The sequence below is a fragment of the Schistocerca cancellata genome, chromosome 4, assembly GCF_023864275.1.
Source record: "Schistocerca cancellata isolate TAMUIC-IGC-003103 chromosome 4, iqSchCanc2.1, whole genome shotgun sequence".
Taxonomy (NCBI): domain Eukaryota; kingdom Metazoa; phylum Arthropoda; class Insecta; order Orthoptera; family Acrididae; genus Schistocerca; species Schistocerca cancellata.
In genome coordinates this window covers 526732457-526750428 of record NC_064629.1, presented here as the reverse complement: position 1 = coordinate 526750428, position 17972 = coordinate 526732457, and the positions used below count along the sequence as shown (strand labels likewise).

At 44.6% G+C, this 17972-nt stretch overlaps 1 protein-coding gene across 1 annotated transcript in view; it reads right to left on the bottom strand.

The window, feature by feature from the left end:
* Nucleotides 1-17972, bottom strand: part of LOC126184309 (uncharacterized) — a 206396-nt gene that overhangs the window by 25055 nt on the left and 163369 nt on the right. Inside the window, exon 3 of the mRNA XM_049926685.1 lies at nt 536-665. Within this exon, the coding sequence (XP_049782642.1) occupies nt 536-665 (130 nt within the window). The remainder of the gene's footprint in view (nt 1-535; nt 666-17972) is intronic.

Here is a 17972-nt window from a genome sequence, read left to right as displayed (position 1 = left end):
ATTACAGCAAGTTAATATTCTTCATCTCACACAATAACGTTGCTCAGGATTTACTGCTTCTTACGGACAAAATTTCTTTTTACTGCCAATTTCAAAATCATTTATGTGCTAGTTACATCTACCAGCATCAGTTTTACCTAGACCTAAACAGAGTTTACTAATTACGCACAGGGGCACGTATTAAATAAAAAACAAAATTTGCGTCAAATGTGAAGAGAAATTTTTAGGACAGGGGAACTTACGTTTCTATTTTTAGAGGAAAAAAATAAAGTTTTCACTGTTTGCCTGATAAAAGTATGCACTGAGTCGTATACAGTTTGTGGTTTTGTTGTTGATGTTAGAAATGATAGAACTGGCGAATGAAACCCCGTGACGCCAGAGACCTACATCTCTCCAAATGCACCGAGGCAGTGTCCATGCTGAAACTTTCTCCTGGCACACAGTTTACCAGCGTTATCATCCTCATCTTGAAGAAGGGGAAGCAATGAAAGAGAAGCGGACGGTTGATAACTTAGCGTGAACGTACATTACGCACCTGTGACATCTGCCTGGAGGGTCGTAGTAGGCCGGCAAAACAGGTTTTGGCCGATGTCGCGGTCTGTCCGGTAGTAGAATGTGTTCACGTGTGCCAAGTGGTTTGCCCAGGCCTGGGCGTAACTGCAAAGCTGTGGAAAGAAAAACATCGTTATCGCTTGCAACACAAGTTACAAATAAAACTTATAATTTATATGCAGTCTCGAATAACCGCTCTCAGTCTTCCAACAATATTTAATTGACTTCCATAGGTTGCTGTCATAGTATAGCGTAATATGCACGTCAAATCTATGGTTGACTTAAAGGATGATTGGGCTCACGTCAACATTTCCGTATAAGAAAAAAGAAATGGTTCAAATGGCTCTGAGCACTATGGGACTTAACATCTATGGTCATCAGTCCCTAGAACTTAGAACTACTTAAACCTAACTAACCTAAGGACATCACACAACACCCAGTCATCACGAGGGACGTATAAGAAATCAGTCCTGGATGATAGGAAAGACATAATGTCTCTGCAGTTTCTAACTGCACTTAGAATGGTTGATTTGCTTAGAGAACATTGTCCACCTGTATATCTAAGCTCACCGGACAAAATATCAGTTATGCCCCTGAAAAACCACGGTTTGTAGCGCTGTACATGGTGTAGACCTGATATCAGGTCGTTATGTGACCCTGCACCGCTGATGTAATTCATATGAATGAAGCGGTTTGTGTTTGCCACTCGGTTCTATGGAATCAGCGCAGTAAGATGGATCAACGCGGAGACGCGACAGAATGACAGAAAGGAGTTAATCGTATTTGGACGTGCCCATGACAAAGCCACAAGTTGCCCGACCATCTGATGTGCGTATGAGGAACGGTGTATCACTCACAGCAATGTTATACCGCGTAAGAAGATTAGGGCGAGAAACATCCTAACGGACAGGGACTGGAGACGAGAATCACACCTTGCCAAGAAAGTCGGTTTAAAACACGACAGGAATTTCTGCTGTCAGTGAATGCAGTTCCAACTCAACCAATTTCTGGCCGAATATTGTGAAGAGAACAGCATACAATGGACATTTGGAGTGAGATGCCTCACTAAAGGCCATTACTCACAGAAACTTATAAAGCTGGAATGAGATTTTCACTCTGCAGCGGAGTGTGCGCTGTTATGAAACTTCCTGGCAGATTAAAACTGTGTGACGGGCCGAGACTCGAACTCGGGACCTTTGCCTTTCGCGAGCAAGTGCAGGCACACAGTTTTAATCTGCCAGGAAATTTCATAACTGCGCACACTCCGCTACAGAGTGAAAATCTCGTTCTGAATCCCCAGGCAGTGCCTAAGCCTCTCCGCAATATCCTTTCTTCCAGGAGTTCTAGTTCCGCAAGGTTCGCAGGAGAGTTTCTGTAAAGTTTGGAAGGTAGGAGACGAGGTACTGGCAGGAGTAAAGCTGTGAGGACGGGGCGTGAGTCGTGCTTGGGTAGCTCAGTTGGTAGAGCACTTGCCTGCGAAAGACAAAGATCCCGAGTTCGAGTCTCGGCCGGCACACAGTTTTAATTTGCCAGGAAGTTTCAACTTATAAAGCTACACGTCTTCAGTGCACCAAACGACACAGAAACTGGACAGTAACAGACTGGAGGCTTCTAATGTGGTGCGAACAGTTGTAAATTTGACCTCTTTTCAAACACTTGAAGGCGAAAATTGCACCGACGACCCAATGAAGCATTTTACTCGTAAAATGTGTAATTAGTGTGTATTTATGCTGGTCATTCCATGGACTGTAATGTAAATTGTGCCTCATTCTTCATACTTCTGGGATGTCATCATCAAGGAATCAGTAGAAATACGACACTCTGAGAACTAGATTAGTCGAGGCGATTGATTCCATTTGAATACCGCATAGACTGTTGTCATTGGTAAATTTCTTACTATGCGTAACTGCTATCTTACTAAGACATGAAGATGATCGATGTAATATAGATAAGGCAGCTATCTAGACATTAGAAGTGCCTGGTCTGTCGCACATGGAGTGGTGTCTCTTCTGACGGGACACCACTTGCGATGAAGCAGCTGGGACATATGCATGAATAACTGGGGTGTAAGGAATGGAAAGGAAACGGACAGGAAAGAGATAGGAAGGAAATAATGACTTCCAGCCACAGAGGGCGCCATGGGAATGCAAAGGCGGGAGTTGAAACTGTGTCGGACAGGGTTCAAATGGTTCAAATGGCTCTGAGCACTATGGGACTTAACATCTGTGGTCATCAGTCCCCTAGAACTTAGAACTACTTAAACCTAACTAACCTAAGGACATCAAACACATCCATGCCCGAGGCAGGATTCGAACCTCTGACCGTAGTGGTCACGCGGTTCCAGACTGAAGCGCCTAGAACCGCACGGCCACACAGGCCGGCTGTCGGACAGGGACTCGAACCTGGATGCTGTTTCTCTAAAACGGTTGCCTTAACCGCCTCGGCCACCTGGACACGCTTCTCGCTCGCTGCACCGCAACGGTCCTCGGCCATTAATCCCTACACGCAGATTTCTCATTACAGTAGGAATTCCGACGTCAGTTGTGCATCCGCATCAAACTTTTTCATGAAACAGCTGTCGCGCACATAGAATTATGCACATGAGTGGTGTCTGTTCTTTTGGACATGTCTTCGGTCTGGAATCTCATCCACTGGAGTAGAATTGTCTTCAGTGATGAATCCCGCTTCGAACTGAACTCCACTGACCATTGAAGATGTATCTGGAGACGCCCCGGTCAACAGTGGGACATCAACCTGACTTTCGCCCGCTATACGTCCCAACAACTAGGAGTGATGGTGTGAGGTGCAGTGGTTCGTCGACGATATTCTACGCCATGTTTTGTTGCCCTTCGTGGAAAGCCATCCAAGGGTTACATTTCAGCAAAATAATGCCCGCCCGCCTATGCTGAGAATTTCTACTGCATGTCTTTGTGTTTGCCAAATTCTACCGGAGAGGTCGCCGGATCTCTCACCAATTGAGAACGTGCAGAGCATTATGGGCAGGACCTTCCAACCTGCTCGGGATTTTAACAATCTAACTCGCCAGCTGGACAGAATTTGGTCGGATATCTCTCAGGAGGACAATTATAACTCTATCAATCAGTACCAAGCCGAATAACGGCTTGCATAAGGGTCAGACACGGATCAATGCATTACTGCCTTGCTGAATTGTGAAGCTCTTTCTCTTGAATAAATATTCCAATTTTTCTGAAATTGAAATCATTTGTTTGTTTATACATGTACATCACATATGATTTCTGCCCAATTCGGATAATTCTTTCGTGCTGCGCCGCTATTTTTGTCTTAGAGTGTATGTGCCCAAGCTGCTTCATCGCTAGTGGTGTCTGTTCTGTCGGACATGTGCGACAGGAATCTACGTCAAGGAGGTAAATGGGCGAGAACGCTTCGGTGCGGCGAGCGGGAAACTGAGATTTTGGGTCTGACGGAAAGCGTATCCATGTGGCCGAGGCAGTTAAGGCAACCGTTCTAGAAAAATTGAGCACTAGGGTTAGTGTTCTGGTCCGGCACAAATTTTTAACTCTCGCTGTTTCATTCCCGCTATGCTCTGTGCGGCTGGAAATCATAATTTCCTTCCTACCTCTTTCCCCTCCCGTTTCTGTCCCATTCCTTTCAGCCCAGTTGTTCATGTAGAAGGCAGATTGCACCACAAAGCTTTCGTAGCAACGGACACTTACAGCCGAGCCGCATCCACTGAAGTAACTCTTGCACAGTTTAGAAGTACACCATGCAAGCGCCGGCAGGGTACTTTCGCCAGTGTACGTTTGAGGATAGCCAGAAGACTGCTGAAACGCCGTGGCAAAAAGTAGTCGACATCCTGCAATTCTCCCGAAATTCCATAGAACAACTGTCGCTTTGTCCGGCGAGAGCGCCATGCGACAGAGAGAAGACAAGAGGCTGAAAGTGAGGGACTTAAATTGACGTAGGGCCATCTTCGGGCTGGCCACGGCCGAGCGAGGTAGCTCAATGGCAAGACAAGATTCTGGTCTCGTATTGGGGGGGGAGGGGGGAGGGGGGAGGGGGAGGGGGGAGGGGGAGGGGGGAGGGGGGAGGGGGAGGGGGGAGGGGGGCGGAGGCGGACGTCGATTCAGTTCAAATGGCGATTTCTTAAAGTTTTTCGTGATTTTCTCGAACCGCTTAAGGCGAATGCAGAATTGGTTCTTTTGAAAGTGCACGGCATATTTCATTCCCCAATCCAAAATAGCGCTCCATTCCTAACGACCTCGTTGACGATAGGACGTTAAACTCTGATTTGCTTCTTTTTTCTGTTGACTGCTGTGTACAGTGGCGGTCTGATTGTTGATGGGGGCTCTCAATTATTTATATCTGTCCAGACTGCTGGTAAGTCGTTATGTGAGAATTACATTAATTTTTGTATACTTCTTTGACACTGGTCACTTTATTTTCCGGCATTATGAGCTGAGGACGTGTTTCAGATGGGAAGCATCGTTAGGTAAGTGCAAGAAATTTATTGGAGGGCGAAAACGATGTGCAACTATTACATATTTAGACATTACATAATTAGACTATTTGGTGTAATTTGGCATTGTCTATACTTATTGCACACGTATATAATTTTGGATTTAGTAGTAACGCCAAGAAGGTTTAGTTCTCCAAACGTTAGCGTATCGTATAAGATTTTGTGTATGAGACGTCGAGTCACTTGGGTCACGAAATACCTAAGCGCAGATATGGTTCTTTTTGCCACTGTTCAGGCTATTGACAGAACACGTGCCACGTAATTTATTTTAGATATTATAAGGAACAGTCAAATCAACACGAGAAAGACGTAAAAAAGTAAATAAACTGTTTATTATTTCAAAAGTAATCGCCATATCTGTTGATATATTTATCCCACAATGAGACAAACCGATAAATACCTTCATGGCAAAATGTGTGCTGCTGCTTACGGAAACATGATTTTACCCAGGTTTGCACCTTTTCGTCCGAAGCAAATCAACGGCCACGACTGCCTTTCTTTACCGCTCCAAAAATATGGAAATTGCATGGGGAGAAATCGGGACTGTATGGCGGATGTGTATGGGCTTGCCAGCGAAACTTCAGCAGCGTACTCGAAACAACCTTGGCAGCGTGTGGGCCTGCATGTTGCTCATGAGAGTTCCATATTTTTGGAGCCCTGAGGACAGATATTCGTTACCGTCGATTTGCTTCGCACGAAGAGGTGCATGCCTGGATACAATCATGGTTCCGTCGCAAACGGAGAAATTTTTCCCTGAAGGCGTAAATCATTTTGTCTAGCATTAGGGGTAAATGTGATAACAGTTATGATGATTACTTTTGAAATAATAAACAGTTTACTTACTTTTTCCGTCTGTCTCATTTTCAATTGACTGCCTCTCATATGAAGTGCATAAACAGACAATGTTCTAATAGGAAAAACACAAGTTACAATACCGAAAAAGTTTAAACTTTAAACGCTCTCTAAATACGGCATTCCGTTTCCTGTAACATTAGTGCTCATGAATGCATATTACCTCAATTGTTCCAAGCTGCAGCAACTGCATTTCGAAATAAAGCCTCCACACCAGCACGGCCAAAACAACACATCCGCTTCTACCAACGTTTGACAAGGAGGTACTGGCCAGCGCGGACTTCAAGTGGTTCAGATGGGTCTGAGCACTATGGGACTTAACATCTGAGGTCATCAGTCCCCTAGACTTAGAACTACTTAAACCAAACTAACCTAAGGACATCACACACATCCATGTCCGAGGCAGGATTCGAACCTGCGACCGCAGCAGCAGCGCGGTTCCAGACCGAAGCGCCTAGAACCGCTCGGCCACAGCGGCAGGCTCAGCGTGGACTGACTACGCGACAACAATATTAATGTTGGTGAGTGGATCCGTGCCATGAAACGTGAAAAACACCAAAAACACTACAGAACCAAATCCAGGCTGTCCTACAAATTTCACAAACTGCGCGCTAAACGCCTCATTCGACCATCGGTCCTATCGACACCACACATCGTTTGAAAATGGCAAAACCGTGTCTGCGAGTAATACAGTACCGGTGTTCCTTGTAGAAACGTTTGACAGTTCATGATGATACATAAAAAAGAACAGGCGACTTCATTCACCGTAATCCGCAGCTTGTGGTCTCGCGGTCGCGTTCTCGCTTCCCGAGCACGGGGTCCCGGGTTCGATTCCCGGCGAGGTCAGGGATTTTCACCTGCCTCGAGATGACTGGGTGTTTGTGATGTCATCATTTCATCATCATTCATGAAAGTGGCGAGATTGGTCTGAGAAAAGTTTGGGAATTTGTACGGGCGCTGATAACCGTGCAGTTGAGCTCCCCACAAACCAAACAACAACATCATCATCATCAGCATCATCATTCACAGTGTGATCATGGGCACGTCCAGAGTCGGTAGTTCATTTCTGTTACTTGGTCACTTCTCCTCGTGGGCCCATTTTATTATGCTGATTCCATACAAACGATTAGCAGCTACGCACCATTTTATTTCTACGACCGAGAGAAGTGGCGCAGTGGTTAACACACTGGAATTGGATTCGGGAGGATGACGGTTCAAACCTGTGTCCGGCCTTCCTGATTTAGGTTTCCCGTGATTTCCCTAACTCGCTTTGGGCAAATGCCGGGATGGTTCCTTTGAAAGGGCACGGCCGATTTCCTTCCCCTTCCTTCCCTAATCCGAGCTTGTGATACGTCTCTAATGACCTCGATGTCGACGGGACGTTAGTCACTGATCTCCTCCTCCTTCATTTCTATGTCACGTGATCGTCTGGTATCAGTTCTGCACTACCTACAACGTTCTAAATCGGTGAGTGTGCTCTTTTGAGGACGTGACTAATACTTTGTCCCGTGGGATTATTTTTTTAAATAAATTGACAGAGTATATAAGAAGTATTGGTTTACCTTATTGCACATTTAATTTTACAGCCTTGGGCTGTGGTATTATACAGGGTGATTCTTATTAACTTAAAAACCTCCGAAGTGACATAGATGGTACTGAGACAGGTAATTTAATACAAGACACACGAGGCCTCAAATATCGGGAAATACTCCAAAAATGGATGACAAATGTTTAACATGAGACGCCACCACATGACGCATCTCGCCGCACGAACAGCGGTTGAGATTATCGGTCTATCGCGCCCGATCATCCCAACCCAAGTATTGACGTCGCAGTGGCTATGGGCCCACGTGCGCGATTTAAGCACGTGGAACTCAGGGTTCTAGTCTTGCGTCTGGCAGGCAGTATGTTTTTCATTGCGTCAGACAATCATGTGTTTAGATTCAGATAAGATTTATTATTTTATTTACCGGCCTCACAGTCTCCGCTGGTTTATTGCAAAGTAAGGTACAACAAAACGTACCGTATTGTGCCACATGTAAATGAGTATAAGGTTCCGAACTGCGCCATTACCAGTAAATGACCTATGTTTTCTTTACTAAATAGTGTCTGTAAACAAAACCAGAAGGGACGAAAGGAAAGAAACACAAAATAAGAACAGATTTTACTAGGCTACAGCGTGGATGATACTTTCGTGACTTCTGCATTTACAACAGACCAGATTTACAAATGGTGTTTTAAATTTTCACCGTTTGCTCGAATGTAAGTATTGCATCGCTCAAACATCCCTCCAAGCCCAAGCACTGCACATGCGGCGAGGTGCGTCATCTAGTGGCGTCACATGTTCAACATTCCTCACGCATTTTTCGGGTACTTCCCGACATTTGCGACCCCACGTGTCTCATATTAAATTAGTTGTCTCAGCGTCATCTACATCGCTTCGCCGGACGGGGTGGCCAAGCGGCTAAAGGCGCTACAGTCTGGAAACGCGCGACCGCTACGGTCGCAGGTTCGAATCCTGCCTCGGGCATGGATGTATGTGATGTCCTTAGGTTAGTTTGGTTTAAGTAGTTCTAAGTTCTAGGGGACTGATGACCTTAGAAGTTAAGTCCCATAGTGCTCAGAGCCATTTGAACCATTTTACGTCGCTTCCGGGGTTAAACGTTAGTAAGAATCATCTTGTGTGTGCATATTAGCTTACGTTTTCCATTGCTGAAACTAGTTTAATACTGCCCTATGTCCATTAATATTCTTAGCATTTGTCGAGGGTACGCGCCATTATTTTACAGTAGGTTCAATAAGAAAATCGGTCTTAGGTTCCAATTGCTTTATTTTCTCAGTTTTTGTGAAATATCATTATCTCTTCTAAAAGTTCCTTTGGTAAATTACTATTCACGTCTCTTAATTGATTATACAGGGGGTTTCAGGAGGAATGGTCGATATTCAGGGACATGACAGGAACGTTCGTTTGAGGGAAAAAAACTTCATATAGACATATGTCCGATTCCGAATGGCTTCAGAGACAGAACACATTTAATCTACATTTGTTTTTGGGCTAGTGGTGCGCACGCATGTATCTTACCCACTCATTCTAGCTTAACGTACCTTGTTGCTTTCAACCTCTTTGCTCGGGATATACGTCTGCCATTGAACTAGCCCCTTGAACGAGCAGTGGTCCATGGTGTGTTGTGTGTGAAATAGTGCGAGCGATTGAGAGTGTACCAGGGAAAGAAATCTGTTAACTGTGTTTGTACCAGCGCTAACGTAAAATGCCACACATCTACAAGAATGAAGACTATGCATATATGGTGTATGTTTACGTCTTTTGTGATGGCAGTGGCCCTGCTGATGTCGATGAATACCGTGGGCACTTTCCGACAAGTCGAATTCCTTTTTGTAGAGTGTTTACCAGAGTGTCTTAGCACATTTCTTGTCACTTTCTTCCATCAATACTCTTCACTGGCCAAGGCAAGTTTGCACGGAATGAAGTCAACCCAAGTAATAATCATCGATAGTCGCAGGAAAGCTGACACTCTACAGTGGAGATCAATTTCCTTGATAGGTAATTCATTTTAGAAGAGCAAATGACCGGAATACTTGAATTTTCTGGAAATGACCGAGCTCTTCCACATTTTACCAGACGTGTGAGGAAACAATCAATCGCACTTACCCTAATCGCTGGATTCGACGTGGTAGTACAATTAACTGGCCACCAATATCGCCAGAGCTAGTGTTTTGTTTATGGAGTTGGGCGAAATCTGAGGCGTAAAACCGAAAGGTAAATATGCGAGATAATGCGCTTGGTCGCATCACGGACACTGCTGCTCTCATTAGGGAACTCGCAGAGGCACTCAGACAAGCAACACAGCAGGTTCTCCCTAGAGTGCGCAAATACATTGAAGTTGGCCGTGGGCTATCCGAACATTTACTGCGAGCTGCACAACAGTTGCAACGTGACGTGTACGATAATGCTTAAAGGTGAATGTGTTAAAATACGTGTTTTTTAACTGATACTTTGCAAAAATCATAGTGTAATGTTTACTAACAGTTCTACATGTGTACAAGTGTAAACCTAATAAGATGTTAAATAACAGATAAAATAAATAACTATGTACATTAAATGTGTTCTGTCTCGGAAATCATTCAGAGCAGCGGTATATGTTCATACGAATATCTTTGCTTCAGACGATCGTTCGTGCCATATCTTCGAGTATTGACCATTCCTCCTGAGAACCCCTGCATAAATTTTAGAAGTTTGTTCTTCGTTTATGGGAAGAAAATCTGGTAAAATTGTAAGGGAATTCCGTCCAACCCTGGGGATTCACTGTTGCGGTCTGTTCAATCGTGTCTTCCAGTTCTCCTTCGTCGATGCCTGTTATTAAATTCCCTTTTTGGTCTGTTCTGAGTCTCCCTTGTATGTTTCTTGCTATTCCTCGCTTCGAAATTTTCATAACTAGATAAACTGTTCGATATACAACTGATATACAACGGGACTTCAAAAGCTAAGTTACTCATTATTATGGCAGGTCAAGTAGCTTTAATTTCATACTGCACTACACTTCAAGGCGACACAGATACATGACACGATTTGTCAAAACAGCCACCACGTTTCTGAAAACACCGGTCGGTAATCGTTCAATTCCTAGACGACAGAAATCCGCTCATTTGTCAAAAAAATGGCTCTGAGCACTATGGGACTCAACATCTTAGGTCATAAGTCCCCTAGAACTTAGAACTACTTAAACCTAACTAACCTAAGGACATCACACACACCCATGCCCGAGGCAGGATTCGAACCTGCGACCGTAGCAGTTCCGCGGTTCCGGAGTGCAGCGCCAGAACCGCTAGACCACCGCGGCCGGCCGCTCATTTGTCACAGAGCCGTCTGAAAAGCCCTATGTGACTGTCCTCTTCGTTGGAAAATCTTTCCTCGACATGTCCTTTCATGTTGCAGAAAATATGGCATGATGTGGGCTTCCCGATCAACACGACTCACGTCTGTGCAGCCTTGGTCAAATTTTGGCACCATTTCGCTATGCCTGGGCACCTTATTGCATCTGTCCCATATACCACCAGAGTTTCACGGTGAATCTGTATGCAATTTAGACGTTTTGCCCACAAGGATTGTGCTGTCCTGTACACTTCAAATTTGGAGGATGTTTCCAGTTCCCACGTCATTTAAATAGTACACTGTGATGTACCTATTATCCGTACCACAGCAAAACTGTCTCTGCAGGAAACCCAGGACATGTACCCTCTTCTGATAGTGTGCCTCTCTTGTTTTCACAGTCTTAGCGTGGGACTCTGTGGGTACTTACTTTTTGAAAGCCCTACGTAATTACACATTGATCAGCCAAAACATTGTGACCACCTACCTAATAGCCGGTATGTCCACGTTTGTCACGGATAACAGATGCGACGCTTGGTGCTATGGAAGCAATGAGACCTTTGTAGATCGCTGGAGGGAGTTGGCATTACATCTGGACACACAAGTCACCTAATTCCCGTAAACTACGCGGAGAGGAACGATGAGCTCTGAAGCCACGTTCAATCACATCCCAGATGTGTTCGATCTGGTTCATAACTGGCGAGTTGGGGGGCCAACACATCAACTCGAACTCGCCACTGTGTTCCTCGAACCACTCCATCACACTCCTGACCTTGTGACTTGGCGCATTATCTTGTTAAGAATGCCATTGCTGTTGGCAAACATCATCGTCATGAATGGGTGTATGTGGTCTGCAACCTGTGTACGATACCCCTCGGCCGTCACTGGACCCATGGATGCCCACGTGAATGTTCTCCAGTATTCCATCCCGCAGTACAGGCGTCAAGGAGCTGTTCCACAGGAAGACGACGGATTCGCGCTCACCCATCGCCATGACGAAGAAGGTATCGCGAGTCATCAGATGCTGCAACGGTCTCCCACTGCGCCAACGTCCAGTACCAGTCGTCGAATCCACGCAGGATAATGTGACCGATGCGTACTAACCCTTTTTGCATCCAAAGCTCTGCGAGAGTTCATTCGTTTGTTCGAAAGGGGAGGCCGAAAGTGTTTGCTACCTTTCGGCCGGTCGGCATTGACGGAATCGAGGCGCATGGTGTGCAATCTTTCTCAAACAATTTTACAAGAACTATTCGGTAAAAAATTACGTTTGCATATCAGGTTAATGATGATGTGCCTATCATTTCGTTAATGGTCATACACTACTGGCCATTAAAATTGCTACACCACGAAGATGACGTGCTACAGACGCGAAATTTAACCGACAGGAAGAAGATGCTGTGATATGCAAATGATTAGCATTTCAGAGCATTCACACAAGGTTGGCGCCGGTGGTGACACCTACAACGTGCTGACATGAGGAAAGTTTCCAACCGATTTCTCATACACAAACACCAGTTGACCGGCGTTGCCTGGTGAACCGTTGTTGTGATGCCTCGTGTAAGGAGGAGAAATGTGTACCATCAGGTTTCTGACTTTGATAAAGATCGGATTGTAGCCTATCACGATTGCTGTTTATCGTATCGCCACATTGCTGCTCTCGTTGGTCGAGATCCGATGACTGAATCTGTGGGTTCAGGAGGATAATACGGAACGCCGTGCTGGATCCCAACGACCTCTTATCACTAGCAGTCGAGATGCCAGGCATCTAATCCGCATGGCTCTAACGGACCGTGCAGCCACTCCTCGATCCCTGAGTCAGCAGATGGGGACGTTTTGCAAGACAACAAGCATCTGCACGAACAGTTCGACGACGTTTGCGGCAGCATGGGCTATCAGCTCGGAAACCATGGCTGCGGTTACTCTTGTCGCTGCATCACAGACAGGAGCGCCTGCGAAGGTGTACTCAACGACGAACCTGGGTGCACGAATGGCAAAACGTCATTTTTTCGGTTGAATCCAGGTTCTGTTTACAGCATCATGATGGTCGCATCCGTGTTGGCGACATCGCGGTGAACGCACATTGGAAACGTGTATTTGTCATCGCCATACTGGCGTATCACCCGGCGTGATGGTATGGGGTGCCATTGGTTACACGTCTCGGTCACCTCTTGTTCACATTGACGGCACTTTTAACAGTGGGCGTTACATTTCAGATGTGTTACGACCCGTGGCTCTACCCTTCATTCGATTCCTGCGAAACCCTACATTTCAGCAGGATAATGCACGACCGCATGATGCAGGTCCCGTACGGGCCTTTCTGGATACAGAAATTGTTCGACTGCTGCCCTGACCAGCACATTCTCCAGATCTCTCACCAATTGAAAACGGTTGCTCGATGGTGGCCGAGCAACTGGCTCGTCACAATACGCCAGTCACTACTCTTGATGAACTGTGGTATCGTGTTGAAGCTGCATGGGGAGCTGTACCTGTACACACCATCTAAGCTCTGTTTGACTCAATGCCCAGGCGTATCAAGGCCGTTATTACGGCCAGAGGTGGTTATTCCGGGTACTGATTTCTCGGGATATATGCACCCAAATTGCGTAAAAATTTAATCACATGTCAGTTCTAGTATAATATATTTGCCCAATGAATACCTGTTTATCATCTGCATTTCTTCTTGGTGTAGCAAATTTTAATGGCTAGTAGTGTAATTATTGTGATATTTACATGGAAGTAATACACTGCGCGAAATTCGAAAAAGTTTGCAATGAAGAATAGGGGTCGCTATGATTTTGCATTTGGTTTATATCACATAGTATGTCACATAATATGTTGCAGCATATGAAATTTAGCTAATATATCCAATTTTCTTTTTTACACTTGGGTGGAGGTCTCTGGCACCAACCTCGAAAAAACTGATCTGATGCAGCACACGTATTTGCGATCGTGCCGCGCCAGCGATAAAGCCAGAGTGAAAAATCCACAACATTTCTCATATTTCATAAACGGTTTCAAATATAGAAATGAGATTTTGGCAAATGATAGTACGCAAAGAGGAGAATATTTTGCCGTATGGTTATTATCCAAAACTATATTATCTACTGCGCTATACCACTACCTACAGATTTTTTCGATGAAATAATGTAATTTTTAGAGACCATCGATAGCAGGTGAAATGAGAAATGGTATGGGTTCTGGAAGAACGTAAGTGAAGACATTCCACATTTATTCTGTACAGAGGATGTGCTTTTTTTCACAAGCTACTGACCTTACTTTTCCTTACTTCCTCACTTAATAAACTTAAAAAATCACTGTTTCAGTATTCTCTCGCAATTGCGTCTCCACAACATGTTATTGAGTTGACATTGTGTAAACTTCGCTGTCTTTTGGCAAAAGAAGCACATTTTAACTCAGCATCGAGAGAAATGAGTAGGGATTACTCAAAATTCGCCACTCATGACGTTTCTCGGAAAGTTACAAATCATTAACAAGCAAAGCGAAATAAATCCCTGTATTTTCAGAAGACTTCTTTTTAGGTACTAACCAAAGCAAAGGTGACAGGTTGTTCTAAATAATCACCATGCACATGTGGGCGTGGAGGGGTTCCACGTAATATTTACAAAAAATGTGAGTGTAAGCTTCAGTTTAAAACGGCACTTCCCCTCCAGCGCTCGGCATCTCCCCTACACCGCCTGCCTGTAACCACCACCGCATTCGGGAGGACGACGGTTCAATCCCGTCTCCGGCCATACTGATTTAGGTTTTCCGTGATTTCCCTAAATCGCTTCAGGTAAATGCCGGGATGGTTCCTTTGAAAGGGCACGGCCGATTTCCTTCCCCATCCTTCCCTCACCCGAGCTTGCGCTCCGTCTCTAATGACCTCGTTGTCGACGGGACGTTAAACACTAATCTCCTCCTCCTGTAACCACCACCATTACCGCTCTCCCTACACATGCCCTGCTGACTGCGCATCTACGGCCATGGTATTCTGGGCTAGCTCTAGTTGCCGATGACTTGGTGTTTACCTTGGCACATGATTGCATCATCGACTGCAGAGGCCCATCGTTACGAGTGTTCGGTGCACTGTATGTTCAAACACACTTGTACTCTGCCCAGCATTAAAGTCTGATATTAGTTTTGCAGCAGTTCGCCGCCTGTTCTGTTTTAGATGTCTGCCCAGCCTACGCCGTCCGACATGTGTAATGAGGGGTGGACGAACAACCGCAGGACGTCTGGACGTGATTTCACCTTGGTTTCGCCACGTGCTGAAGACACTCACCGCTGTGCTTCTCGAACACCCGCCTAGTCGTGCATTTCCGATCTGCTGGTGCCGTGCCTCTGGGCCATCACAAACTGTCCTTGGTCGAACTTAAGGCAGACCGCGAGCCTTCTCAATTTTACACAAAGACAGCACACTCACTGATACTACATGCTCCGTGTGTGTGTCTGGGTAGCAGTCATTCCTTGCTGGGTAACGCTGCATTATATCGATAGTAGGTCGGTGGTCGTAATGTTCTGGCTGATCGGTGTATATCGCTTCCTTAATTACTTTTTGTTTTGTTATTGTCGTTCCATGGTCTTTTTCAGGCTCTGTTAAAGTTTTTCTGTTTTCTATTTTGATCACACGTATAGTGTGGTTCTCTGATATTGCATTTCCTTGTATTAAATTATGCGTTTGTGCTCTTACGTTGTATCCTTCTAGTTGTTCCCTCATTAGAAAAATTATTTTGGCTCTATCTCTTTTAATTTTCGCATAATTTTCGATTATTTTTATTTCAGGTAGATTAAGCTTCTTCAGGCATCTGAAACGAAATTCTATTGTGAATGCAAAACACGTGACACTTGCATAATATCCTACAATACAGGGTGTAGTGGGTATAAGAGCGGCTATTTGTAGATGTCGTACCTTAATATGTACACATGAAAGTGTGTTGGTTGTTTTTTCTGTACATCGAACAGCCTCCGCACAAACACTTCATATAATTTACTACCTGATGTGTTCTGCATCGTCGTAGCTGCACCACTAAGTAGACTACACCTGCCAGTATAGACTAACAGTTTTACGTCCACATGTCCACACTTCAACATCTGTCCTACTGACCTACTACCCAGGAGAGTAAAATAAGCACTAATGGCTTGCTCTTGCCACATGTATTTGGAGGTACTACTCAACATGAAAATAGATGACTTGTAATAGCTGTAATTATTAGTCTGAAAGTGACGTAAATGCATCTACATCTACATGGATACTCTGAAAATCACATTTAAGTGCCTGGCAGAGGGTTCATCGAAAGACCTTCACAAATCTCTATTATTCCAATCTCGTATAGTGCGCGGAAAGAATGAATACCTATATATTTCCGTACGAGCTCTGATTTCCCTTATTTTATCGTGGTGATCGTTCCTCCCTATGTAGGTCGGTGTCAACAAAATATTTTCGCGTTCGAAGGAGAAAGTTTGTGATTGGAATTTCGTGAGAAGATTCCGTTATGTTGTTCAGTAGTCCGTCCGCAGTCACCAATACCAATTTCTACACTTATACCTTTTACACCCTGATCTTGTATTCAGTTGTGAAACTTTGAATTTCCAAACTACTTTTGCATGCCATGTCTAGTGTAGTTCCATGTTATATGTCCATATGGTGATTTTTACTTCAAATGGTCGTCCGTGCCATAGGGCTGAATATTGATTATTCCTCCTGGTTCAAAATGGTTCAAATGGCTCTGAGCACTATGAGACTTAACTACTGTGGTCATCAGTCCCCTAGAACTTAGAACTACTTAAACCTACCTAACCTAAGGACATCACACCCATCCATGTCCGAGGCAGGATTCGAACCTGCGACCGTAGCAGTCGCGCGGTTCCGGACTGCGCGCCTAGAACCGCTAGACCACCGCGGCCGGTATTCCTCCTGGAATACCATGTATAAACCTAAATTATTGTTCTTCATTTTTGGGGAGAAAATATGGTAAAATTGTAAAGGAATTTCGTCTGATCCTGAGGGTTTACTGTTGTGGTTTGTTCAATCGTGTCTTCCACTTCTTCTTTGTCGACATCTGTTAACAAACTCTCTTCTTAGTCTTGCTTGTAAGTTTCTATTGTGGCTATATTGCTGATGATTTCCAAATAACAGAACTAGGTATGTTGTCAAGCTTTCCGTCTCTTGTGGCTGTTGCTGTTTCAGGAAGGTTAATAAATAGTAATACCTCAATGTTTCGTTGATGACTATAACAATGCCCTTGCTATACGGGCGACTTTCTGTATGTTTTAGGAATACCCCTTATTTGGTGGTTGTTGCGGTTCCCATTTCTGCTCCTCTTCCAGGACTTAACTATGACATTATCTTTTGATTTGGTTTAGTTGCATGTGTGTGTGTGTGTGTGTGTGTGTGTGTGTGTGTGTGTGAATTCCTAAGGGGTCAAACTGTTGACGTCATCGTTCCCTAGACTTACACACTACTTAAACTAACTTATGCTAAGAACAACACACACAACCATGCCCGAGGGAGGACTCGAATCTCCGGCGCGAGGGACCGCTCAATCCGTGACATGACTCCTCAGAACGCTCGGCCACTCCGCGCAGCAAGTTGTACGTCTGTCGCTTCCTGTCGTATGGCAATATTTGTTAGCACCATATAAAAAGTCTTGCAGGATACTTACTTGGTATAATGAACGTATTCTGTTAACGTTGAGTGTTAGTGTGTAATACAGTTGAGGTCCACCTGTTCAGAGTGATTTAATATTCGTCATCGTAGAAGCTGTCCAAAGTATCGGCTCTTCTTAATATTCCATTTTGGGAGGCTGGGAGGCGCTGCCTGCTCTGCTCCTCTTATCTTCTTGGTAGCTTATTGTTGATAACAAAATTTCACGCAATTCACTCATTTGTTTATCTTTCTCCATTCCTTCTGTTTCGTCCGCCTACAATTTCCTGAGAGTGTTTGTTGATTATTTCTTTGTGTCATCACTCTTACTAACATCTCCTTCCCAGTGCGAAGTTGTGCGTCAGTCTGTCGAGAGATTCTCTGTTTGTTGTCCTCCGACTGAGCACACTTTACACAACTTGATTAACCTTTGTTGTTATTTTCCGTTTCAGAATTTTCAGGTGTTCTTGCACTTCGTTAATCCCATTCGGCTTCTCACGCGTAAGATCCACTATATTTTCTGCATATCTTTCGCTTGT